Source organism: Podarcis filfolensis (assembly GCF_964270895.1).
Source record: "Podarcis filfolensis genome assembly, chromosome: 3".
NCBI lineage: Eukaryota > Metazoa > Chordata > Lepidosauria > Squamata > Lacertidae > Podarcis > Podarcis filfolensis.
In genome coordinates this window covers 99406706-99434188 of record NC_139606.1, presented here as the reverse complement: position 1 = coordinate 99434188, position 27483 = coordinate 99406706, and the positions used below count along the sequence as shown (strand labels likewise).

At 44.7% G+C, this 27483-nt stretch overlaps 1 protein-coding gene across 2 annotated transcripts; it reads left to right on the top strand.

Moving 5' to 3' along the window:
- The first annotated feature begins 998 nt into the window (after positions 1–998).
- KCNG3 (potassium voltage-gated channel modifier subfamily G member 3) lies at positions 999–26362 on the top strand. 2 transcript variants are annotated; one of them, XM_083606330.1, is made up of 2 exons: positions 999–2149; positions 19471–26362. In XM_083606330.1, the coding sequence occupies exons 1-2, from the start codon at positions 1425–1427 to the stop codon at positions 20114–20116; spliced, it is 1371 nt and encodes a 456-aa protein (XP_083462456.1). In that variant the 5' UTR covers positions 999–1424; the 3' UTR covers positions 20117–26362. The 2 variants fall into 2 exon arrangements, with proteins under 2 accessions (XP_083462456.1, XP_083462457.1); XM_083606331.1 differs by having other exon boundaries at positions 1001–2116.
- The last annotated feature ends 1121 nt before the right edge of the window (positions 26363–27483 follow it).

Genomic DNA, 27483 nt, shown 5'->3' with positions numbered 1-27483 from the left:
AAGGACCTGACTGCTTCATTTTTTTGCAAGAATCATTTGCTGCCTTCTCTTGACTATTCCACTTCTCCACTCGGTCCCATGATCATGGACAGGAAAAGGAGGAAATTGTATTCAGCCCTGTAATCACCACTTATAGTGGGCATATTATGCTAAAAAAACAGCAACAACCCTGCTGCTATGCCAGCTTAAGTGTTCCCTCGATTCTTACAGGCATTCAGCCCTGCTTTGCCCTTTGTAACACGCTCGGCCTGGAAAAAAGAGAAACTTTTTAGTCAATTATAGTAAAGCCACTTTAGGGAGACAATTGGGGAGGTGGCTGCCGAAAAATAACTTGGAATAAATGTTTATGGAAAGCTCTGTCGCCCCAAAGGACGCCCAAAAACAGCAGCCGACAACAGGTCAATAAAGAGTGACTGCCTTCAGACGTGACTCAAAAGGGGAAAGGAAGGGGGACAGGTAAGGAAAACTGCGAACTCGAGGACCACTTGTTTTGGTTTTTTAAGTTGCAGTTCCTATAAAAGCCATCTGGGAATAGCAGACAGGGGGAATGCGAATGTAAATATTTTATGGAATAAATATCTAGAACACGGTTAAGGCGGGCAGTGAAACCTGCCCACCCCCCCTCGCGCTCCAGGTCCTTGATTCCTCGAGGAAAGTAAAAGAGCAGCCTCTGCTCAGGTGCCTCCGTCTTCCCTCCGCGCGGCGCCGAGCGGGAAAGAGAGGCAGCTCGGCTCGCTCTCCGCCCGGGAGGGGAGGCGGGAGGGAGGAGGCGTGTCCCTTCCCCGCCGCCTCTGCCCTCACTCCGAGGAGACGCGCCGCCGTGTCTCTCAGCCTCGCGAGCCGCGCGCCACAGAAGCAGGGAGCGGCGCGGCGCCTCGAAGGCTGCGCGGCGCAGCCCGGAGCTGTCCAAACTTCGCGGGACTTTGCCTCGCCTGCCTTGCCAAGCCATGCCCTTCGCGAAGCCCGTCTGGGCTCTCTCGCGGCGCGGCGGCGGCGGTGCCTCGCCACAGCCAGCGCCGGGCGACGCGCGACAGGGGCGCACGGAGTGGCCCGCCGACCCTCGGTGAAGCCCCCCTCTCACTTGCCGCCGCGCTCTTTCTTCAGGCGCCCCGCTCGCTTTCCCTTCCGAGGGACTCCGCGCGCTCGCTTTCCCCTCCGAAGGGGGCCGGGCGGCGCGCGCTCCGCTTGGGAACGGGACGCCGCCCCTCCGAGAGGACGACGCCGAGGCGCGAAAAGAAAGACCCGGAGGGCAGCAGGCACTGAAGCGCGCGCTCTAGACGGCGCCGCTTCGAGGCTGAGCGAGGAGGAGGAGGAGGACCCCGCCCTTCCCCGGCGCGCACCTCGGGGCTGCTGAGGTGCCGCGCGAGCCGCCCGTCCTCCCCCGCTCGCCGTCTCCGCCCTCCCCCGCGCCCGCCCCCCGAGCCATGAACTTTGGCCGGGGGGGCCCGTCGGTGGTGGTGTTGAACGTGGGGGGCACCCGCTACTCGTTCTCCCGGGAGGTGCTGAAGGACTTCCCCCTGCGCCGCCTGAGCCGCCTGCACGGCTGCCTGTCGGAGCAGGACGTGCTGGAGGTCTGCGACGACTACGACCGCGAGCGCAACGAGTACTTCTTCGACCGCCACTCGGAAGCCTTCGGCTTCATCATGCTCTACGTGCGCTACGGCCACCTGCGCTTCGTGCCCCACATGTGCGAGCTCTCCTTCTACAACGAGATGATCTACTGGGGCCTCGAGGCGTCGCACCTCGACTACTGCTGCCAGCGCCGCCTCGACGACCGCATGTCCGACACTTACACCTCCTACTCGGCCGACGACCTGCAGGCCGCCGAGCCCGCCGCCGGGGCGGCCTGGGGCAGCAGCAGCACCACCGCCAGCAGCAGCCGAGGCGGCGCCGAAGCCGGGGAGGGCAGCGGCCGCGCAGCGCCCCCGCCCGGCGCCGAGAAGAAGTGGCTGGAGAGGATGAGGAGGACTTTCGAGGAGCCCACCTCTTCCTTGGCCGCGCAGATCCTGGCCACCGTCTCCATCCTCTTCGTCATCGTCTCCATGGTGGTACTGTGCGCCAGCACCATGCCCGAGTGGCGGGCGGCCGAGAACCGAAGCATGGAGGAGCAAAGCAGGTACACAGCAGACTCACTCAGGGAGCCTTCAGGGTAGGAGGAAATCTTATTCTTAACCCCCCCCATTCTTCGACGGTGTCCCGTCCGAGTGTGTCCCGTCTCTGTCCTCCTCTCTGCAATGCTCCCTGTCTTCTTCCTCCTCGCCATCTTCATCACCGCGATGGTTGCCTTGCCACCAGTTTCTCCCAAGTGCTGGTGTCACGCTGGAAACAACCATCGGTCAAAGTCCACCTCACCTTCCCCCTTTGCAAAAAGAAAGAAAGAAAGAAAGAAAAAGGTGGGGATAGGGCAGGGGTAGCTATTTCTCAGAAACTCCTACAGAGCGGAAATGATTGCTCAGCTCATTTACTTTCTTGCAGTACTGTGTTGCCTTTTCGTCTGCCAGGAAGTCCCAAGGCAAGGTGTGTGGGGCAGTGGCGTAGTGTGGGGGGTGCAGGGGGGCCCGGCCGCACCGGGCGCAACATCTGGGGGGGCACACTCGCACTCGCAGCTCTCTGCCCCCTGCTAAAATCCACGGGTTAGGGGGCACAAATTACTTGCCTTGCCCCGGGTGCTGACAACCCACGCTACGCCACTGGTGTGGGGTACATAGCTGTCAACTTACATATGTGAAAATAAGGGATCAGCAGCCTTACCTGTCCCGGGGACAGTCTACGGGATATCTAACAATCCGGGATAGCAGCGGGAAACGGTGCTGGAATAAGGGAATTTCCCGCAAAAAAAGGGAAGGTTGACAGCTATGGTGGGGTTCCCAAGGTGGGACAGCAAAGATGCTTCTTGGGAGGATTACCCCATCCAAGCACTAACCAGACCCAGGGAGCAGTCCCCTGCATGAGAAATTGCCATAATGCCAGCTGGTGCAAGTTCAGAGAATGTAAAGTTATGCCAGAACCAAACCCTGGTCAGCAGCAGGGCTGCTGCTCTGCCTAAGCCTGGCAGAGGGGAAACAAGCCTTTAAAATATGTTTCCTGGTCATGTGACCGAACTGAACAGGCTTAGGATTCAGTCTAATTCACCTCCATTCTGGTCCAGCCTTCACACACACTTTGGGGGCGGGGGGAGCTTACTGTGGATTCAGCCCAGCCAGCTGATCCAGGATGAGCACATTACACTCGTATATTTTTGGCTGAGCCATGGCATATCTTGCCATAGGATTGCCCCCTCAGACCTGCTTAGCTTCAGCAAGAGGGTGCTCTCATGCGCCTTTAGATTTAGGACCTCACCGTAACACTTTGGATAAGGGGGAGTCATCATTCCAAGACGACAGCAGCAAACTTTCTGGGTGCCAATGAGTGATCTGGGATTTATATTTATTATTAATAATCATAACAATAACATTAAAATATTTATAAATTGCACTTTCATAGGAAATATAGCAGGGCAGCATAGTTCCTACCCCAAAGCCTTCATTAAGAGTCTTGCACAGCCCTTCCTCGAGACATCGGAAAAATGGTATATCAGTAGTTTTGGAAAACTAAACTGGCTGGGTTTTATGGACCTGAGAGGCAGCTTCTGAAGTAAGAAGCGGCGCTTCAGTTTCACAGAGGGAGAAATATGCTCTGTCTTTCCACGGAAGGTGTTTTTCCTCTTCCCCATAAAATGGCTAGATAAGCATCTCTTGCAGGGTGTTTCAGTTCACTTGCTTTCAAACTGTGTCTTGAGGAACCTGTGATTCCTTCAGAGCTTATCAGGGATTATTCAGGGTGAAAATCAGGAATGGCAGGCAAGGTTTCCTGAAAGATAAACTTGCCCATCACTGCTAATATTTCTCTGCCATGTGCAGCTATAGGGGTGTGTTCCTGGTTCAGTTTATGTGAGGCAATGCCGATACCCAATGCCTGGCCATTGCAATGGACGAACTGCGTGTGTGCTCTAGCCCAGAACATACTCTGCAATCCTCTGTAGATGCAGCTGAAGTTCCATGGCAGAGGAAGTGCAAGGGTCCTTAGCAGCAAATAAATAGCTTTTTTGGGGGTGGGGGACTTTCACTGAGGGCGAAAGTTTGAAAAACGGTGCTTGATGTGCATAAGGAACTCTCCCTCCAGGCACTTGGTGTCTTAAGACAGGCAGCTGAAAAGGGGGTTAAGGTAAAACATGCAACAGAAATTTATTGCAAATAAGTAAATGAATCAGAAAAAATTTAAACATAGGCACACTACAAAAAGGTCAGACCTGTCTTTCAGACTCATCTTCCTCAGTGGACTTGAAAACTTATTGCAAATAATAAAGGCAAACAATTAAATATTGGCACTAATGAAGGAAACAGAAACAAATAGGGCAGGGAAGCATAAAAGTCCAGCTCATCCACAGGCTTTGACTTTTAATTTACCACTGCCCACATGAGGATAAACCTCTTCATTGAAATATATGCACTGAGCAAATTAAAAAACTAACACATACACACACAAATGCTTGAATTCTGTTAAGGGTTATTTTAACCTTGGTTGTTTGCACATTCTCAGGCCCCTGTCCCCTTGCAAAGCCCACCAGCACTGACTCCCATCTTGCCTCCGCACCTCCCGTTAGCTAACCGAACCTGTGAGCTACCATCTTAATTTCCCGCGATGCCCTGGAGTGACAGCTTGTGGGAAATTAAAATGGCGGCTCCACCCACCAGAGGGCACTTTGGCTAGTGTCTCCTCAAGCCTAGAGCCTAACCCTTTCTCCCATCACAGTGGGGGTCTTCATTTGGAATATATGTAGGAAACTGCTTTGCCCTGAGTCAGACCATTGGTCAATCAAGCTCAGTATTCTCTACACTGATTGGCAACAGCTCTCCAGGGTTTAGAATGAGTTCATCAACTCTTACAAGCTTTCCCTGGTGGCGACCCAGAGATCTGTATGGTACTTTCCTGGTGCCTCACGTAGCCACAGCTTTTCTAGCCCATTCTTCCACCTGTCTTTTCATCCATCCTGTCTACCTGGAGTCCTGCTTGTGGCAGCTCTCAGAAGAAGAGCAGGGAAGGAATGGGCAGGAAATGCCATGGATACCTGATTTCTCATTGCACCACGGGAATTTAAAGTTGCAGCCTGAAAACCATACTTCAAAGGTTAAACTATGTGATTCTGATGTAGCTAGAAGATGTCTCCCTCCTTAATCCATGCCCCTGGGCAAATGCTTTGGACATGAAACAGGATGACCTATATGTAAAGGTTCTCCAAGAATGACAAAAAATAAATAATTCTGCAGGAATGGGGAATGATTCTCCCAACGCCTCTGACCCACACAATGCATTATATTCCTTTCATTTATTTATTTCATAAAATTTATATACTGCTTGAGTGTAAGGAAAAAAAAACCTCAAAGCAGTTTTCAACGAGGAGAAAACCCAGTAAAATTATCAACAAAAGTAGTTAGAAACAGCTATTAAAACATTGAAAGAATAATTAAAATCAAAGATAAACTAAAGAACCAGATCAAAATACATGCCAACATTCTACGTATCTGAGTAGGTTTGCCTAAACAAAGAAAGTTTTTAGCAGGCACTGAAAAGAGTACAGGGAAGGCACCTGTTTGACATCAATACATAGAGGGTTCCAAAGTAGGGGTGCCGCCAAACTAAAATACAAATTCCTTACAAATGCAGAACAAGTATATGTGGCACCTGTAACAGTGCCAGCTCTTATTAGACAACAACCTCTTCCTCTCATTGAGCATACAGAAACTTTTCTTCTGGGCTTGTACCAAGTAATGTTACACCAAGCAAGTAAAGTAGTAACTTTATTAAACCAGTTTCTGTCAGTAGAAGAATATGCATTCTTTAGAGTGTTGCAGAATTCTTCGTATGGCTGATAAAATGGAGAATTCTGTGAAATTTCATTCCTCCTACGTTAATCCAATAACAGTCTTATTGAAATTATTATTATTATTGGTTCCAGATAAGAGAGGAAAGCATGCGAGGTTTGCTTGTTTCAAATTATCATCTACTGCTGCAGGAAGTTGCTGTTGTATAGAAAATAATGACCTAGCCCTGAAGCATCTCTTGACTTTTGAGCTTTTGATCTCACAGCGCTCCAACCATGGCTGCACTCATGTTGAGGTCCTGTTTTAAAAGCTGGGCACTAGCAAGACTGAATAGGGATTGTGGCACCTTTGGTCTCATTGCCATATGGATGATATCTGCTCCCTTTGAAGTTTATGGGGACTTTATTGCTAATTTCACTTGTCTCCTGCTGCTTCCCTCCTTCACAGTCGGGGAGCCATTGAAGTACCTTTATAAAAGAACTGTCTTTCATTTTAAATAATCCTCCCACATCTAAAGATACACTCTAATTAGTAAGCTGGGAAGTTAGGCATTTTAGATAAAACTTCACAGAGGCATGACTTTCTCACAACAAAACTTTGGCAAGCCAGTTTGGGTGGGTGGGGAGAACACTTGTTTTCGATGTGGGTTTGGAAGAAAACTGTCCATGATGTCATATTTCTGAGAAAACTGCCACTATCTGACTTTGCTCCAGTGCTTTATGTACACGTTACTCTTTCTTTAGAACTTGTTGCTTCCCCTCCTAGAAATAGTCCTGGTTTGATAATTAGTTATTTTTAAAGGCGTAATGAATTACTGGAATGAATCTAAAGTCAAATGAAACTGCTGCAAAAAACCCCAAGCACAGTACTTCAAATTGAGCACAACTTCATATCCTTAGACCTGGGCAGCCTCTTTAGTATTTAATATCGATCAGATCCTAGGGGATTTTGGGGGGGGGTTTTTGTGTGTGTGTTTTTAAGAGCTTCTGGTGGTACTCATTTATTGATAAAAGTGCCGTGGGTGCCAGCACAAAATGGCTGCTGACAGCAGCAAAATGAGAAGTGCCAGTACTCTGTGCTAGTGAGTACTGTCACAAAAAGTCCTGGTTACTACACATTTTTAGTTTATTTCTAGATTTGAACCAGATATTTTGTAGGAGGAAAAATAATACGGCCTGGGTGGGGACGGGAAGAATCTTAATAGAAATTGAAATAGATATATAAACCAGTGCTATTGACAGATTTAGGGGAGAATGATTTTCAGGTGTCTTTTATAACAAAGATGCAACAAACAACGTATCAGAATGAATTATGATTATAATATGCAGTAGTAAGATAAACTAGGGGTGAAATAATTGGGCTGAGAGAGATATCCTTTACCCTTGGCCTTTACTCAAAGGCAGGATTTTCCACTTCAGATCCTGAGCTGGCATCTTCTTAATATCAGTTTTCATTATCGGACTCTGTGTCCTCAGCTATATCTCTTAATTTCGGCTGAACTTGTGAGGCAGCCCATTTTTGCTGTACCTTCAAAAATCCCATGGGTTTACTCTGGCCATGAATTAATGAAAGCAGCTTTAAAACCGAACACCGGGAACTTTTGACTTCAGCTGAAAATTATTAACTAGGGCCAAGTCCCATAGGAGTGGGGTACACATGAAATTGTTGATAGCTTCTTCTACGAGCATGAAATATGGGGCAACTAACTGTCTCTTTATTAATGGAGTGTTAACACCACAGAAACATTCTGTAGAGAGGCACATATGGTACATGTCCACTATATTCATGCAATTGAAAACAACCCACATGGTGGGTGCCACAGAGATGACAGGGTAGAAATAGATGGCGACACAGCCAATTTTGGACATATACCTGGTGTGAAGTGACTTTTAGCTGAGTGAGACTACAGGTGTATGGTATCTTTAAGAGTGAGCTTCAAAACAAAAGGTAGCATTCAACTAAATATTACTCAGAGTAGACCCATTGAAATTAATGTGCATAGAACTGTGGAATTGAGTGGGACCCCCAGAGTCCTCTAGTTTAACCTCCTGCAATACAGGAGACTAAGGTGCATTAATTTCAGTGGGTCTATTCTGGGTAACACCTACGTGACTACCATCCAGAAAGAAAAGGGTTTTTAAAAACAACAACAACAACAAACACTAATATTCTTCTGTCCTTTGCCTTCACCTTGAGCAAATCTTTGCTGATTGAAGGTTGTCACGCTTAAAAGGAACTGGGGGGGGGGGAGACTTGGCCACCTTTTAATTATCCTTTTTTCCTGATCAGACCTAATTTTCTCTCACTAATAATTTGTTTTTAATTTGCTTAGTGCCAAGGTCAGTCTTCCAAAATCGCACATATCTCTGCTCATCTGTTCATACAGTTCTGCAAATTTCATTTATAAGGTGTTAACAGCCTTTCCACAAGTCAGTTAACAATGATTACTAATGTGACTCGATTCTAACACAGGGCATTTCTGAATTATCAGTTTATTTCAACCAATTCCTAGGAGTCAAATGAACGCAGAAAGATAATTAACAAGAGGCCGTTTCTGCACTGTCATCCCTGCTCCCCATAAAACTTGGTGCTGTTTCAACTTCAGCCCTGCTGGATTTGTGGGTGACTAGTGGCCCCAGGTGAGGACTTGCATCCCCATTGGGGTCAGACATTTGCACCAAGCTCAGAAGACACAGGGTGGGCATCTTGGGGCACCTCTACAACAGCTGCCTATCCAGATACTCGCAGGCCCTTATTGGCTAGTCTCCATGACATCACTACTGGTTTTGACCTCTGCACCATTTTCTGGCCTTTAAAGAGTCAATGTCAGAGTAATTAAATCAGTGTTTTACTCCATCAGAGGCTAGGTGACCCTCCCCAAGTACTACTTATTCCGTCATTTTTTTAAAAAAATTGAAACAGCAAGCATTGGTCTTCCTTCTTTTGTTGCTTGAGGTTTAGTTTTATCAAGTTCTTTGCACAACCCCATCCTCATACCCCCTAGCACTGGAGTACAAATATCCATTCTGAGTTTTTATGTTCAATCCCCGGCATCTCCATGTAGGGCGAGGGGACAACCTTTTCTGAAATTCTGGAGACACTGCTTGTCAGTGTAGATAATACTGAACTACATGGACCAGTGGGGTCTGACTCTGTATGTGGCAGGTTTCCATGCTCATAGCTTCTCTGTCCGTAATGCATACAAATATATGTTTTTGATGCATACAAATAAATCTTCCAGGCAGGATTTGGGAGATTTTGAAACGTTTCCATTTGCAGGGTGAAGATAGAAAATTGTGGGAGTGGGAGAGTCTGTGTGCATGTGTATGAAGTTTTGTTTTTAAAGCAGAGATTCTGAATGAAATTATTACCAAATTTCGCTTATTACTCTTGGTACTGGCAGGTTAACAGAATGGTTAAGCCATATATTTGGCAAGAAATGGAGCGGAACATAAAACCGCATAGTACCAAATACAAGAGTAGATAACTTTACAAAATAAATAAATTATTGAGTTTCAGAACAAACACAAAAAAATATACAGTATAAAACTATACTGTATGTATTCAGAACTCAAAAGACATGAGCCCCTTTCCATGAACTGTCCCTCTCCTCCTTCTCCAGAGAGCTCAATGTCATCAGCACAGCCAAAGCATATCCATAAGTACTTGGTTACAGCAGGAACAGATAAGAATAGCTGATCATTTCGCACTTTTCAGAGGTCGCTGGTAAAGCAGACCTGGCAGTATCCAGTCCAAAGCCACCTGATGTTCTTTCCAGCTGGAAAGCTGACAGGCTTCTCAAAAGAAGTAGCTGCAGTTTCTCCCTGTAAGAGAGAGCAAGCGAGCATGGAAACAGCTATAATGGGTAACCATATTGAGCTCATTGCTAGAAGCAGTACAACGCCCGCTCCCCCCAAGACAGTAATCATACTCTGCTCTCTTGTGTGCCCATGTAAGAGAATGGAAGGGTTAAGTGGAGAGTTCAAGATGCCCAGAAAACTTTAGGTGGAGAAGGTGTGGTGCCAGGTTAAGAGGGAAGCACAGTGTAAGATAAATGGGGAGGGAGTGGGGGACTGTGGACAATTGCCAATAATAGTCCTACTCAGAGTAGACTCAGTGAAATGAATGGACATAACTAACAATTCCATTAAATTCACTGGGTTTACTGTGATACATAACCTGAGTGTGAAATGATCTATCATCTATCTACCCACTTACCTACCTTTATTGCTCCATTAATCCCTGTGTGATTTCCTGGAGCCTCTGCTGTAAAATAATTTAATAGGGCAAACTGCCCTCTAAAACAAGCAGATGAACACCAAACATTTGCCAAACCTTGCAATAAAAGAAATTGCAACCAAACACAAGGAAGAACTTTTCTGAAGAGTAGTACTCCACTGGTTTCGCTTGAGCCCTCTCCCTTCTTTTAGCTTTTGCAAATTTAACATTCGCTGTTCATATTCCTCTTGCTCCCACATAGCAGATGGCTGACGAGGGTGCCTTAGCCTTTCTGATCTATGCTCTCTCCCATAAATCAACCCAGGGCATGACTTACTGAAATGCATGTTGTGGAAAATCTATCTTAGGGTAGCTTTTTTCAGTGCTTTTCCATAACAGGTCATTTGGAGCAATTCGACACGATGAAGCCATCTTTAAACACACACACCGTTCCTGTGATGCCAATAAAACTGTCTTGTACATTTTTTTTTGGAAACTTTCCCCAAGGATGTACATGCGCAGCAAGAACAGACTGTCTCACCCAACACCTCACTCTGTATGCTGGGATTGTGATTTTTTAAGGGTATGTGTTTTACCGAAGGCACAGTTTACTAACCATAAAACCCCTGGGTTCTTAATCTCAACTAAAGCCCAAAGAGCTGCTTCTGGAAACACAACACATTATCATTTGTGGACAATATTTATCCCCCATTATAAAATTGATCTCCGTAAAGGTATTGAATTCCTTTGAGCTCCAGTAAAATATGTAAGAAGGCGGTAGGACTGCAGAACATTTAAACGTGAATTTAAAAAGAGATAAAACTGTTCTAGGCGTATATCCAGTTTGGCAAGTCCTATTCTATAGCTCCCTTTTATTTCTGGCTTCCATTCTAAACTTCTTTAAATAGAGGATTGTGGGTGGCTAATGAAAACTATAGACATAACTTTAAACATATGGATATACTGTAGCTTATCTTCTGCAACACTGTGTATTTCAGAAGGTGTGTTTTAAGTGGTAAGTTATGTGATTAAGTCCCAGACAATCCGGCAAAAGTGAAGAACTATCAAGGCCTGTTCGAACGAGAGAGCTAACCAGATTGGGGCTTCAGTTTTGGTCGAATTGTGTCCATAATTTAATCCATATTGCTCATTGTTTTATCTGACTCCAATAGAACATCCTTGCACTTATATTAGAGATCAGCAGCTAGGGAGTCATGGGGCTTTGGGTCTTCTGTCCCTCAAACGCAGCGTTGGCCAACATAGTGCCTTCTAGATGTTTTGGACTGTAAGTCCAATCACAGTATTGTGCTGGGAAGAGAGGAACCTCTCCTCCCAGCCCAGTGTGATCACTTTTCATTTACTTTTTTAAAATAATATTTATCTGTTTCCTATTTAAGACACCTTTGGGTGTAAGATGACACACAAATAAAGCTAGAATAATAATAATAAAGTTCTCTGAAGAGCCAAGACAGAGATTTTTGTGGTGTTTGCTGTGTGTGTCTGCATGAGTGCTGTGTATGTGGCAAGTGTGGGTGTGCTGTGTCTGAGAGTAAGTATGGGGCGCCATTGCTCCCATTGGCAACACCCTCTTTCACTTTGGTCATGCGCACTGCTGGCAAGTGGCCTTCAGAGGCCTGGCCAATAGCAAGTGCAGCCCTCAGGTCAAGAAAGATTAGTCACCCCAGTACAAACTTGTCAGCTTTGGAGATAGACCTAGTGAATGAGCAATGTAGCATTGTGAGTACCATTTGGTTGATTCCAGTTTTGATTCTACAGCTGGATTCAGGCACTGTGCAAAACCATGGTTTGTGCTAATCATAGTTAGGAACTCGTACAATGGTTTGAGCCTTGGGAACTTCTTTTTGTATGCTTTTGTTTCCCATCTGCTTCATTTGTAAGATTGCTCCCATTTCCACTTGTGGTTTGTTAATGGCCTGTGAATTCAACCATAACTGCAAACCATAGTTAGCACAAACTGCTGTTTGCAAACCAGCTTCAAGCTTTATATTCTGGTTTGTGAGCCCCAAACAATCCACTGCTTGTGGGTAGGATGGGAGTCAGATATTAAAGCAATTCATGGATTTGCAGTTAGCCACTCGCCTGGTTAACTGTGATCAGAGTACAGATGGCCTTCAGGCTAGGGTCCCATGCAGGAGCGGGGAATAGCCATGTGGTTCTGTTATTCTCCCTCCTCTCTGTAGTGTTACCATGCGACCTAAATACTATGTTTTTGTAGGGTTGAGGGGCCATAGCTCAGCACGAAAGCACATGCAGGTTCCAGGTTGCATCTCCAGCTAAATAATTTGAGATAGTAGGGGTACGGGAAAAATAAACATCTCCTGATGATGCCTTGGGAGGCAGAGTGGACAATACTAAGGCAGATGAACCAGTGGCATAATATTGCATAACAATCCTTACCCAAGCTGAATTTCAGGAGGAACAGTCATGGATTGTGGGAGATAGTGACCCCTCTTTACAAAATGGATGCATCGCTGTGCTAGATAGTATGAGCATCTTAGGCATACTTCTTTGGAAGTTAAGTGCTAATTGGATCTTCCTTCCAAACAAATGGACTGAAGCTCAAATTCACATTAACTTGTAAGCAGCTGGAAAAATGCCATTTACTGACTTCCATGAGATTTTGCCTAGGTAACAGCTGGAGGCTGGAGGGGAATTTACTGGTGTTTTCTAGGGTTTCCTTGATTTGGGAATACAATCATATTCTTGCACAAACTGATGTAGACTAGTTTAATCATGTGCTGTCTTGTCTTCTGTTTTTCCCCCTTCGTGTTTCTTGTCCTGCATATACTGTGTTTTATTCAGACATTTAGTGGACGATGAGGCCAAACCTCTGTTTTCCCCTGTTTTAATGCTCAACAAATTTACTGGAGAATTTTAGACAACCTCCAAAGGGAAAAATGTGCAATTTGCAACTGAAAGATGCTTTGACAGCTTGGAATGTAATTACTTTTGAGTACAACAAACTAGCCTTATTAGTGATTTTTAAAAGAATTCTCAGGCTGTCTGAACCAGTCTATATGTAAAATAGGCTATTCTGTTTGGGTCTTATCAGTCAGAGCAGAAAATTAAACAAAATGATTGGTTTATAGTAAAGAAGAAGAAGAACCCTAGATTTCGAATCAACAGACAAAGAATTGCATTAAAATAACTTTCATTAAAAGGCTGATAAATACTCCAAATTAGAGAGTTTTAGACAAGGACTAAATTAACATTCAACTCAAGTGCAATCAACACAAAAGAAAATTGAATGGCCATATGCGTTGGAATATGTAGATGTTGGGAATATGTAGTTTCTCAGGTTTTCTTAATTTAACTATGACAGCATTCACAAATGGTGAATTCCAGTTTTTTGTTTAAAGACAGCCTCACTGGAATTAAGGATACTAACAGTACAATCCTACACACATCTACTCAGAAATAAGTACCATAGCATCCAATGGAGCATAGTTCTAGGTAAGTGTGCAGGATTGTAACCTTATAGCACAATCATGTCTATTCAGAAGGAATCCTCACCGGACTCAGTGGGTTTACTCCCAGGTAACTGGGTATGGGATTTACAGAATTCAGTGTGGCCTTGCTCCTGTACCCACTTATGTGGGAGTAAGCCCTACTGAACTCAGTAGGATTTGTTTCTGACTATAGGAGAGCACCACACCATACTGATATTTCCAATATCAGAACAAAATCACACACACACACAGTTTTCATCATTACACATAGCAGAGCCTGTATCAAAACAACAGGGATGCCTTTTTAAAAAATGCATTTTTCTCTGGCACCATTCATCTATTTCAGGAGTTCCCAGAACTGAGGTCCATTAGCTTCACCTAGGATGTTCTGCAGCATGTCCATAAAAACACAATTGAAAATCACACAGCATCTAGCGCTGTTACAACAACCGGCACAAAAAGCATTAAGTGATCTGCTGAGGCCCTTTGCAATTTGTGAGTGGTCCACGAGGAAGAAAGTTTAGGAACTACTGATTAATTTTATGATGTAGCTGCATTTTGAAACTACCATCCTGCCGCTTGCTTAGGAGAATTCAGGATTTGCTTTTATTGTAAGGAGCGTATATTTGGGCAGGGCAAGCTGTCATAAAAAATGGATGATATTCAGTTTAAATTAGGTGCTGTTAATGCCAGTTGTCACAACAGTGCACTGAGAACTGGGTGGGGCTTGCTTCTCCTATTTCCCTGCTTCATTAGCCAGGCAACATAGTGCATCGACTGATAGTTTTGGACCAGAACGTGGACGGTGCTTGACCATAGCAGCTTATTTATTTATTATCCATTAATTGTTCTCATGCCCAGCCCTTCTTCCTAATCAGAGCCCGGGGCAGCTGCAAGCAAAACCGCACCAATATACAGAAGCACAAAACAGCAATTAAGGCTACAACAAATTCGCAACAACTTTTAAAGCAGGAGCAGCAAACAGTACATTCTCTCGCCAGCAGTGTGCAATTAACCACCGAATGCCTGGGGAAATAAAAAATGCTTTAAGTGCAGCGGAATTGTGTGCGGCAGAGAAAGGTAGAACGGGCGAGAGCTCCTTTTCACATGGCTTCCTTCTGATTTTTTTTTGCAAGCCGCTTGCAGATTAGCATAATCCTGCATTGGCCTTGGGGAAACTGCAGAGTTGGAAAGGAGGTTTCTTGAGGGGGCGGAGGAAGGATAAGGTGCATGTAGTGCTTGCGGCACTGTAAAATGTTCATGCTGCCATCTTCAACCAACTTGGACCTTCCTGAAGTTTGGACTGCACTTCCCATCACCTTTGGTTGTGCTAACTTGGCCTGATGGATTTGTAGCCTAAAACAGGTGGAGGGCACCAGGTTCCCACAGTCCAAGTTACACTGATGCACCAGCCATGGAGGAGTAGGAATCAGCTGCCATCTCAAGGCATTTATTATCATAGCAGTATCAATCACACTGTTTAGCACAGTTGCATCTCTGCCTGTGGATTCAGAGCTATGGATTCTCTTTGCAGTCCCGCAGAGAGTGCTGATGGAGCCACAGTTGCCAATTGCCTCTCTTCCCCACAACACCACCAGTTCGGTGCTCTCTGCTTCATATATTCATGAGCACTTGCTATATTCTCCCAGTGATTCATACAAGTCAACAATGGGAAACACGAGCTTTTGAAGAGCATTGGAATCCTTAAGGCAAAAGAGAAATGAGAGTGGGTGGAGTGAGGCTGCAAAATAGCACACAAGGCACTCTTGTCTGTGGAGGCTACAAAGCCAACATATTTTACTGAACCCAGAAAAAGTTGTTTAAAAAAATGTTTTTTTTAAAAAAAAATACAAAATATGTGGTTCCTTTTTGCAAGCATTCCAGTTGTGCAAAACACTTGGGAAATTCTTTACATGATATAAACATTTCCCTTTGAGCCCCCTGAGGTGAGAGTAGATGTCACATGGATGACAAAAAGTGAACAAGTGGCATTGGGAAGAGATTTGACCTCTCATCCCACTTGTGCTATGTCTCCAAATGGCTTGCAGGCCAGTCTGGTTGCTGAACACTGCTATGATCAAAGTGAAACTACGGCGCTACATTTGCCTCTAAATTGTGCGGAAATAGGAGCACGCTGTGTTTCCTAATGTTGCTTTTGCTAGCCTGGAACACGGCAGAAACAAAGGCTGCAGGCTTATCCCCAGGCAACTATATGTTATATCCATGATGGGGGAGTAACCACCTTAGCCACAGGCCAGAGCTCCTCAGGATTTCAGCACACCCCACCCATGGTCCTTCTCTTCAGGAGCTGCATCTTTCAATGCCCTGTATCTACATCCTGCCTATGAACATTTTGCAAACTTGCAGTGGAGATCTCTCTTACCGTGCATCAGCACTTCCACTGGTGCAACCAAGCTGCTCTATAGGCAGTGGCTTCTGCTTTTATTTCTGAATCTTGTTACCTGGTGAAAACGGGGCGATGATAGCCTAGTGGATGTGGTGGTGATGCAGAGGAGTTGCTGTTAAGGTAAGTAGTCATCCTTTGAACAAAGCCTGGTCACAGTTTATTTACTGAACAAGATTTAAACACCGCTTGATCATAATAAAATCTCTCTGCAAGGAATTTTATAGCTATAGCTATAGATATACAGATATATAGATATACCTCGATGAAAAAAGTTTTTAAAAACCAGGTAATTAAAAACATTTCAAAGATAATTAAAAAGAACAGCAAAAGATTAAATCACATCAACATCTCTGTGTCTGGATAAGCTTGCCTGAACAGAAACATTTCACGTTGAAAAGAGTACAGTGAAAGTGCCCGCCTGATGTCAATAGTCAGGGAGCGCTGAAATGCAGGTGCTGCCACACTCAAAGGTTGATTTCTTAAAACTCTGGGACAGATATTATGCAGCATGTGCCCTTGCTGAACATCAAAGCACTTGATTGGGCACATAGGTTGAGTAAGGAGATATCTCATGGATAAACTGGTCTCAAGACGTTGAAGGCTCTAATAGCAACACCTTGAACTTAGTCCAGTAACAAATTGGCAACCGGTACAGATCTCTGAGCTGAGGAGTTACATGCTGGCAGGGTCTCACTCTTGCTAGCAACTGTGCTGCAGCATTCTGCACTAACTGTAGTTTCTGGATCAAGTGCAAGGGAAGCCTCACATAGAGTGCATTGCAGTAATCCAGTCAGTCACCAGTGCCTGAACTGCTGTTGTCAAGCTATCTAATTCACGCTGTGTTCTGCCAGGCTGTGTAGCTGCTCCTTCATGAGGAGTGCAGCTCCATCCAGGACAGACAGTTGACTATTTTTTGGACCACACTCACACACACTGCCTCTGTCTTGCCAGGATTCAAGCTCAGCTTATTGCCCTCCTGCATCCCACCACCACGTCCCGGTCCCAATCCAATTCCCACACAGCCATTCCCAATTCAGATGTTGTGGAGAAACAGAGCTGAGTATCATCAGCATACTGATGACAACTTGCTCTCAAACTCCTAGCAGCTTCACATAGATGGGGATAAAGTAGTGCCCTGGGGCACAGCACAATTGCCATGGGGGTGAAAAGCACTCTTCCAGTGCTGCTGTCAGGACTTGGTCCTGTAGGTAGGATCAGATCCACTGCAGCAGAATGCACCAAATTTCCATTCCTTGAAGCCTGTCCTGGAATGCCATGAGCAATGGTATTGACACCCATAGAGAGATCAGGAAGAAGGAGCAAGGTTGCAACCCCCCTGACCCACTCTCTGAAAAGGTCATCCATCTGGGTAGCCAAAGACAGGCCTGAACCCAGAGTAGAATGGATCTAAATAACCTTTGACATCCAAAAATGCTTGCAGATGCCCCAGCACAATGCCGTCTGCCACCGATTCCCCTAGCAATTATTTCAATCCAAGGAGTCCCGGGCTGGTTTCTTTAGGAGTGGTACCATTGTCTCTTTCAAGGCAGCAGGGACCGCATCCTCACACAACGAAGTGTTACCCACGCTCTGGACCCCTTGTGCCAGGCGAACCCTCTCTGCTAGATTTCATAAGCTGAGAGGGAGTCAAGAGCGTGCATTGTCAGGAGCATAGCCACCAGCAACTTTGTCCACACCAGCTGACTGCAGAAGCCGAAACGTGTCCCGCAGCACGTCAGCGACTATTGCATTGGGTACTTCTTCTGTAACTGCGGCAACTGCAGAGTCAAGGTCAGTCTGAAGCAAAGCGACTTTATCCTCGGAGTGGACAGCCAGTTGGTCACAACCGCTCCTTGGATGTTCCAGGGGCCCCTCCTTCAGAGTAGGAGTGAGTGATCTCTGGAACATCCACCGGTTCAGCTAACAGAGGTTGCAATGCAAGCTGCAGAATGAGCAACCTTCACAGCCCGCATTGCCACAAGTTAGGCAGGATGGTGTGCACGAGCCAGTGTTCGACAGGCTTTGAAGCTCTCGTGGCGTGATATGTTTATTTCGTAAGTTATCTGTTCTGTATTGCTTTTGTAATTTATATTACGAAAAGCAATATAAAGCACATGAAGCAAAACATTAAAATGATTTTCAGAAGCTACACAAAAAAACCCCCATATCATTAGCAGCATCGTTAAAAACGACTTAAGCCATCAGCCTCCGAATTGGCTTTACTGCCTGTGCAATGCTGACTGTGTACTATTAGAAAGTTTCCACCGTGTTTGAACAGGGCATTCAGTTTGAATCAGAACAGTCAATGCTGTTTTAAAGGCCCCATTCCAGCTTTCCCGTCACCTGGTAATAACTGTATCTGGTGCTCTAATTTAAGGATGTTGGTAACACAGTGTTCAGTTCAGTTCAGTGACTTCAACCACCTTGGAGAAATGCTTAGGCTGTTTTACAGTTGACTGGTAATTATTCATCTGGGAAATCATTTTAAAAGGGCCTAGAATAGAGTCCTGGAGGGGAATAAAAGTGCTGACTAATTTGATCTAAATGCAGGAGTGCTGATCCCGTGCTCGCACATGCGCACATTTCATCACACATTTTTCTCCACTGCACCATGGCACACTACTGGTACCTAATAGTTTTTGGTAGTATTATTGGTTTGCTTTCCATCCTTCCCTTCCTCCCAAAGGTGCCCAGGGCAGCAAACAACAAAGCTGCTAAATTATACAATTAGAAAGAAAATGGAAAAAATGGAAAACAAACATTAAGGGCATCTAAAATCATTTAGAAACAGCCACGTATCTAACAGCCCCATGGCTAATAATTTCAAGGTTGCCGGAAACTGTATCTTTCAGCTATCAAATGCCTATGTGAACAGGAATGTGTTCCAATGCCTCCTGGATGTTAATGAATGAGAGAGAGAGACACACCTCACCAGAAAGGGCATTCCACAAATGGGGAGCCACCACCTCAAAGGCCCTGTGGTGGGTCAGTGCCAACCAGGCAGCACCACTCTTGTTGAAAGTAGGGCCTAAGTTTGCTGATACTGGAAGAGGTCTCCTTAAGGTACTTGGGTCCCAAGCTGTTTGGCAGTACTTGATCTAACGTTGTCAGTTCCTCAATTTCTTAGATATTAGAGGTACATTTTTGACATGTCTTAAGATTTTAAATAAATGCATAGAATCAGAAAATATAAAATCAGGCATAGTGCATTTACTAAGAAAAATATGTTTCTATTCTCTCCCCAAAAAGCCATCAGTATGTAAAAAACCATGCTTTAAGAGAAAATCAAGTGAGAGGTCTTTCTGGCAGCCTCTAATCCATTAGTATCTTACTAATAGCCGCTAGAAACCTGTTATTTGTGAGCTGAATCAAAATCCAGTAAAAAACTTATTTGGCATGCTTGTCTGCTAAAAGTCTGAGTCCGTGTCAGTGTAATAGTGTCCAAGTTCAACTGACCGACCAACCAAAATTACTCACAGGAATTGAATTGTTTTGCTTGTGTTTCTTTCAACAGGATAATTGAAGCAATCTGCATAGGCTGGTTCACTGCAGAGTGCATTGTGAGGTTCATCGTCTCCAAAAACAAGTGTGAGTTTGTGAAGAGACCCCTGAACATCATCGACTTGCTGGCAATAACTCCCTACTACATCTCTGTGCTGATGACCGTTTTTACAGGGGAGAATTCTCAGCTCCAGAGGGCTGGAGTCACCTTGAGGGTCCTGAGAATGATGAGGATTTTTTGGGTGATTAAGCTTGCCCGCCACTTCATTGGCCTTCAGACACTTGGCCTGACCCTGAAGCGATGCTATAGGGAGATGGTGATGCTGCTCGTCTTCGTCTGCGTTGCTATGGCGATTTTCAGCGCGCTCGCCCAGCTCCTTGAACACGGGCTGAAATTAGGGAAGCCCAACGAAGGCTATGCCAGCATCCCGGCTGCTTGTTGGTGGGTGATCATCTCTATGACCACGGTTGGTTATGGTGACGTATGCCCTGTCACCGTACCCGGAAGGATTCTTGGAGGGATTTGTGTGGTCAGCGGGATTGTGCTGCTGGCCCTGCCTATCACTTTCATCTACCACAGCTTTGTGCAGTGTTACCATGAGCTCAAGTTCCGGTCTGCTAGGTACAGCAGGAGCCTCTCTGCCGAATTCCTAAATTAACGGATAGCACAACTGCATTTCGTAGCAGCACTTATTATGTTGAAGGAATCGACCGGACCCTCCTTGTTTCTTCCCTGTTCCTGGTGACTGACAGGAGGGACAATGCCCTATGCCCTTAAAGGAATGCTTTCCCTCTCTCCACCTGCAGGGTGACCACTTTCTCAATGCAGGGGTGAAAGCAAAGCACTCATTTCCTTAGTCTCATCGCACGCGAATGTCTCCAGCTTGTTGGACATTGCAGGCGGTATGCACTATTTAGAGTGAAGCACATGCATTTAAAATATGTCTTTGATTTTGATGTTCTCATTCATTTCAAGGTCTGTTTTCAGGAGCACACACAGTCCAGAGACTCAAGTGATCAAGCTCGGCGCACCCAGAGTGGGTGGGTGGTATTTCTTTTTTAAAAAACAGCAGCTTTTTGCATCATATGGCTAGCCGCTGTTGAACTTGGCTGTGGGTGTTGCAAAAGCCATTTGTGATTCGATTTGGGGTGAGAAGGTTCTTCTTTGCAGGGGGAGAAGGTTAGCAGTCTTGTTTCTCCTGAACAACGCACTGGGCATCTCAGTGAAGCTTTCCATGCTGTGCTGTAGGTTGTGATGACTGGGATCCTGAAATCATCTCTCTTTATTGGGGGTTTTTCCAGCAGCCTCTTTGACCAGAGACAATAGTGGATAAAGAAATGGAGAATGTCAACCTGGTGCCTTCCGAATGCTGTCAGTCTCTTTAATTCCCAGCAATTCTTGCTAGCTTGGGCAATAATCAAGGATGGTGGGAATTGTAATGCAACAACATCTGGAAGGCAATTGGTTGAGGAAGGCTGATATGAGAAATTATTTCTCTGCCCTACTGCTTCCTGCTCTGGGAGCCAGTGTGGTGTAGTGGTTAAGAGCGGTACTCTTGTAATCTGGTGAACTGGGTTCGTGTCTCCGCTCCTCCACATGCAGGTGCTGGGTGGCCTTGGGCTAGTCACACTTCTCTGAAGTCTCTCAGCCCCACTCACCTCACAGAGTGATTGTTGTGGGGGAAGAAGGGAAAGGAGAATGTTAGCCGCTTTGAGACTCCTTCGGGTAGTGATAAAGTGGGATATCAAATCCAAACTCTTCTTCTCCCCTGGAAAGGTGTTTGTTTTTACTTGGTTAACCAATTGTAAAACTTAACTGATAATCTCCTCTTAACATTGGCTCTGCTTAGAACAGTGGTTGCCTGGCAGTGTTAAGAAGAACCTTTGGGTTCCCTTAAGAGCTTATCAAGGGTTTCCCCAGTGATGAGCTCCATAATGGTAAGACAAGCCAGGACATTACTAATAGTCTCCCCCTGCAATGCATACAGATGTTATTTTGGTGCGTTTTGAGGTTTCAGCTGAGTTGATGGCAAAGCTCAGCAGGCCTACAGTCCCAGATGTGAGAAAGCACCTTAGAAGGGTCAGTGAACACACGTTTGTCTCTCACACAGGGCTTCCTCTGCAGATGAGTCAGGGTTTGCATAATATGAAAAGTTTGGAAACCATTGTGTTCCAAATGCTTGAATCATCACCTAATTTAATCATCAATTTGCATGGTAAAAAAAGGGAATCCTATACAGAAAGATCGTTTATTTGGAGCCCTATTATTTCTTGAACATTTAAGGTCTCTTGTCTGTTGTACACCACCTCCCTGCCTCACACGCACCCCATACAGTTGAGGAAATAATCTGATATCCACTAAAGCCGAGCAAATCTGCATTAGCGAAAGTGGAGTTGGCAAAATTACCAGATTCCGGATTTACAAACTGAAATGAGAATCTGGCCTTTTTTCTCCCTGTTGTGCCACATGTTTTCTGGTGAAGCAAGATTTTCTGGCATTCCATTCCTAAATATCTCTGCTCAGAAACAAAGCACTTCATTGCAAGTCAGTGTCTTTAGGTTCAGCGACAAATGTGATTAACGGGAGAGTGCTGCTATTGGACTTTATAAAAATTCAGTTGCTGACAATGTGATAGATGTATTTAGAGGGGATTCGTGTGTGAGCTATTGCTGAGCCTGAGTTATGTTGCCAACTCTGTTCCATCAGTATGAAAGCATTTGTTTGAAAGCCTTCAGTTTATTGTTCTTCCCCTTCCTCCTCTTTTTATTAATAATTGCAGTACGATAGCCAGAGTGGTGGAGGAGATAAAGAGAGAGGGTAAAGTAGTAAAACTCCCTGCCTAGCCCTGAAAGTGGCTCTGGGCCCGTTTCTGTCTCTCAGCCTAGACTTGCTTACAAGGTAAGTCATTCATAGGTTGACGGGAGAATAAAATAATGCCATATGTAGAGATAGCAAGGCCTGGAAAAAAAAACTGGGAAAATGGGGGAGGGGGAGGGACCAGGTTCCCCCCTGTTTTTTCCCAATGCCAGAAAAAATGGAAAAAAGTGTGTGGTATATCAAACTCTCTTTTTTCAATTTTCCGGGGGGGGGGGAACGGCTTTTTAAAAACCCCGGGGAAAACCTGGTTTCCCCCCAATTTTTCTGTTTTTTTCCTGGCCTTCCCATCTCTAGCCATTTGTGAGTTCCTTGGAAGAAGTATAGAAAACAAATGTGGCAATAAAGTAAGACACACAGATCTCCCAGGAAAATAATTGGAAGTTTCATACCCGAGATAAAGACTAGTTCCCCACACTATAATGGCAGGGAAATAGGGCAAAGGGAAATCAGATATGCAACATACTGAGTTCTGGCCCAGGAACCTCTGACCTATGAGCTTCCAGATGTGGTTGGACTTCAGTTCCCATCATCCCCAACCATTGTCCATGCTGGCGGGGGCTGAGGGGAGCTGGAGTCCAAGAACACCTGGGAGGCTTATAGGTTCCCCTTTCCTGGTCCATGGTCTAGTCCAGTCTCTGGAAAAACCTCCTCAGACCACCCCCACCAGTTTTTAATCCTTTGTCCAAAACTGTCCATGCCTCCTTTGTTTTCTTTGCTAACCATGGCTAATAAAACGATTTTCTTTTAAAGGAGAGATTCTTTGGATCATGTTGAACCATGGCATCAGCTGTGCCTCATTGGCAGATTTGCAGACTTCATTTATATATAAATATATTGCAATCAAATGGGGATTTGTTATCCCCGTCTTTGATAGCGATCCTTACAGAAGGAAGCCATTCAGACCTGATATACTTCAATATGGTTTATTGATTGAAAGGTCAAAAATAAAACGCAGCTCCGCTGATATGGAAAATAAGCTTTCGAGCTAAATATAAGTTGTGCTATGTAAAAAGCAGTATGTACTCTCTTGTAAATGTAGAACCAAAATAAAGGAATTCTTGTTCTTTTGTAGTGCTGCTTAATGGCGCTATTAATACGACTTAGGAAAGCTGCCATAATAGACCTACGCTGTTTGAACATTAAATATAGGCACAGTCAAGCCAGGACTGTTTGCTGAGAAACGTCAACATGGAACTTCTTTGTTTCGTTCAGAGTCTCAGAATCTGTCTTTTATCTGAATTGGTGTGTTCACCTAAAAACAACGCCATTGTGAAATGCTTATTGTGAGTGTGTTTTTGGAACATCTCTTGCTGTTGCCATGTGTTCCCATTTAACAGCGTTAGGAATTTGACAGAAACCAGTTTAAAATTATTGTTTATTTTAGATCTTGAACCGGCTTCCCATGCACAGTTTTTATGTGGTCAGCCAATAGTGCCAGCCTCAGCATAGCAGCATACTCCATGCTATTAACTCCAGGAGAAGGTGTGTGTGTGTGTGTTTGTGTGTCTGTAAGCAAGCTGGTAGTTGCTTTCCTCCCCATGGAGAATCAAGGTGGCATGTGATCTGAGGTTCCAACCATTCAGAGAGAACCTAGGAAGGTTTTAAATGTATGCCAGGTACTGGTTGAGCCCAGAAAGGCAGATAAGATCATACTAATTTTTGAGCGTGAGCAGTTTGCAAGCACCAAAGAAACTGATCTAAGGGAAGGACCATAACTCAGTGAGAGGGCATTGGTTTTGCATGCAGACGGTACCAGGTTTAATTCATGGCATCTGCAGGTAGTGGGAAACCCTGGAAAGCCTTTGCCAGTCACTGTAGAGCAGAGTTTCCCAAACTTGGATCTCCAGCTGTTTTTGGACTACAACTCCCATCATCCCTAGCTGGCAGGACCAGTGGTCATGGATAATGGGAGTTGTAGTCCAAAAACAGCTGGAGACCCAAGTTTGGGAAACCTTGCTGTAGAGAATGCTGAGATGGATGGATGAATGACTCAGTATAAAGCAGCTTCCCCTGTTCCTATGATCTCAGGGCAGGGGTCCTTTTGCCTGCCTAGTGGCTGCTAGAGTAGTCATATGCTTGTATCCCCCTGCCAACAATTTCGTCTAAACTGCCGCCATTTTTAAAAAGGAAGAGCACATGCCAGCTCATGACACTGACAGGAATATCTCCAGCCGTTCGGAAAGACAAGCTATCATCACTATTTTGGGGCCCTGTGAACCTCAAGAGTCACAAGGTCAGTGCCCAGTGGATGGAAAGAGTCCTAATGACCACAGATGGTGCTTTGCCTAGCAAGTCCAACCCAAAATTGTTGGTCACCTGATAATGAGAGCCTTCTTGACCTGGCCTAGCCCTGTGGACGTAGGCACAATGGGACATTTATAATACAGAAACATGCCATGTTAATGGATAAATTGGCCAAAAATGTGACCAGTGGTTTGATTCTAACTACTGCCCTCCTGCACTATCTCACATTTTTTACACTACGTACATGTTTGGAGTCTTAGTTCCATGTGAAGTTTAGGGAATATTGTGCCTTGGGTCTACTAATTCATGCCATGTGTTTATAATGCAAGTGGAATGCATAAAATAATAGAATAAATAAAAAGTGCATTGTCAACAATTATCAGTGCATACATAAAAATTGGATTGCATCTGATATAAGTTGTAATTGGAGCAGACCCACAAAAATTAATAGACATGGCTAACTTAAGGCCAGTAATGTCAGTGTATCTACTCCCACATTTTTTTTAATACAACTCATTCAGTATAGTATTGATTCTTGGCTTTTGGGAGGGGATATCTGATGATAATTGTAGCATTACTGATGTATTTCACATCTAGTGCATCAAAGGAAAAAATGGGTGTTGCCTGATACACAATATGGCCTATATGTACTGATTTGCACTGGGACATCATTTGATGAGGGAAACTCCATAATGAATGAGCTTGATGCTTCAAAAGATGGGTCCTAAATGTATCTTATGGAACACATTGCTCATAATCCATTGGAAATTTTTCTTGTATGAACCCCCCCCCCCCAAAGTAAATTGTGCAAGAACACACAACTGGCTGATCCAGTTCAGAAATAATAACGTAATTCTAACCACGCATGCTCGGAAGTAAGTCCTGGTAATAAATATTAATAATTATTTTATTATTTATACCCCACCCACCTGGCTGGGTTTCCCCAGCCACTCTGGGTGGCTCCCAGCAGAATAGTAAAAACAGGATAAAACATCAAACATTCAGTGAATTCAGTGGGACCTACATCCAGGTAACTGATGTTAGAATTCCAGCCTAGGTCAATCTGGGAAGAATTCAGCATTTGACAATCATTCCGTCAGCTTGCCAGATGGAGCAATCCCTCTCTTCTCCACCCATGTCCTGTTCTGGGGGTTCTCCCGCCCTACGCCCCAGCCAATTTTGGTTGGTGAGACAGGAGAAGGGGAAGCTGTATTGCACTAGCAGAAGTCCTTGTGCAGGCTTACAGATAGATCATGCAGAATCCTTCATTGCATGGGAATGGACTGGATGACCAACTCTACAATTCTATGATTCTGTTACTCTGAAATAGGAATACTATACCTTAAGAGCAGGTTGACAAAATCTGGTAATAATGACATGATTTTCTTGTCCTCTGAAAAGGGTCGAAGGAGCAGATTTCCCTCCCCATCATTGCAAGGGGCCTTGAGCCAGAGAAAGCCTGTCTTTCTCCAGAAGGACACTTGAAACAGAGAACACAATGGAATCTCCACTGAGATTAATGGCATCCACACAAGAGTACCTTTGGCACAAGCCCCGCCATTTCTATTAGAGCAGCACAGCAGTCATTACGCATCACCATTTCTACAAATCTAAAAGAGCATCGTTACCTATTTACTCAAGGGAATGTTTATGAAACACCGGTATATATTAAGTTACATTAAAAAAAAATGTTTTACAGCTTTAGTTGCATTGCAGAATGTAAAATTGTTTATTTATGTATATTTAATTTTTGTATTACAATAAATTATTATTTTGAATAGGATACAGAAGATGCTTTTCAATGGCTATTCAGAGGTTTTCAGCCAAAGTATGCTCATCCACACACAAGCCAACTACAGATGCTAGTGTAACATGGTTATATCTCTGTACGGGAACCGTGGTTCTTTTACCTGGAAACAAAAACTAACTGAGCTGTATATTAGAGGTAGCACGATGCCTTATAACAGAGACCGGGAATCTAACCATGCAGATGACATGACCCCAATTATTACCCATGTGGGTGAGGCTGATGGGAGTTGGGAGACTATATGAACTCGCTCCCACTGAAGACAGTGATGGCCACCAACTTGGATGGCTTTCGAAGAGGATTAGACAAATTCAAAGAGGAGAATAATAACAATAACCATGCTATACTCTTAGCCGCAGTATTTCTCTGAATACCGGTTACTTGCAATTAGGTGGGCAGAGTGCTATTGCACTCATGTCCTGCTTTCAGGTTTCCCACAGGTATCTAGTTGGCCAGAGTGCTGAACTAGGAAGGTCATCCACCCAGGGGCGTTCTTGGGGATTGGCCACGTTGGCCCCTGCAAAGGGTGCAGGCCTGGGAGGGTGCAAAAACCATGCCTAGCCACACCAATACATCTTGCCAAGGGAGCCTAGGTATGCCTCTGCATTCACCTGATCCAGCAGGACACTGCTTATGAAGATGGCGTTACAAGTTCAGCTGTCTTGCTGATGAGATTGATGGTTCAAGATAATTATATGCCACCTTTCTTTTATAAAGCCCAAGCAGACTGACAACAAAAGCATAATTTAACTTAAAATATTAATTACTAAAGCATTAAAACTGTTATACCAACAGCAGCTGTTCAACAGTTAAAAGCCAATGCAACAAAACATTGGTCCATTTTGCAAGTAACGCTAAGCAAAGCAGCTGGTCTTCTCGCTTGAAGCCAGCATGTTTGATCATTTGCACTAAACCATAGTTTGATTTAATGTTGCTTATGAAGCCGGTCGATAAAACAGCTGTATACAACCCAAAAACCTTCAGGGGGATTTCACCAGAGACAACCTGTGAGCAAGTAAAGAGTTCCCTTCACTGCTTTAGATATATATCCCCCTGGGGTATATGGAGTGTTAGTACCTATAATGAGAGACATGTAC

Bases quoted from the DNA above. Each gene is read 5' to 3' on its own strand.
- KCNG3 (XM_083606330.1), top strand. From the start codon at position 1,425: ATGAACTTTGGCCGGGGGGGCCCGTCGGTGGTGGTGTTGAACGTGGGG. The intron at 2,150-19,470 runs GTAGGAGGAAAT...TTCTTTCAACAG, and splicing joins TCACTCAGGGAGCCTTCAGG to GATAATTGAAGCAATCTGCA.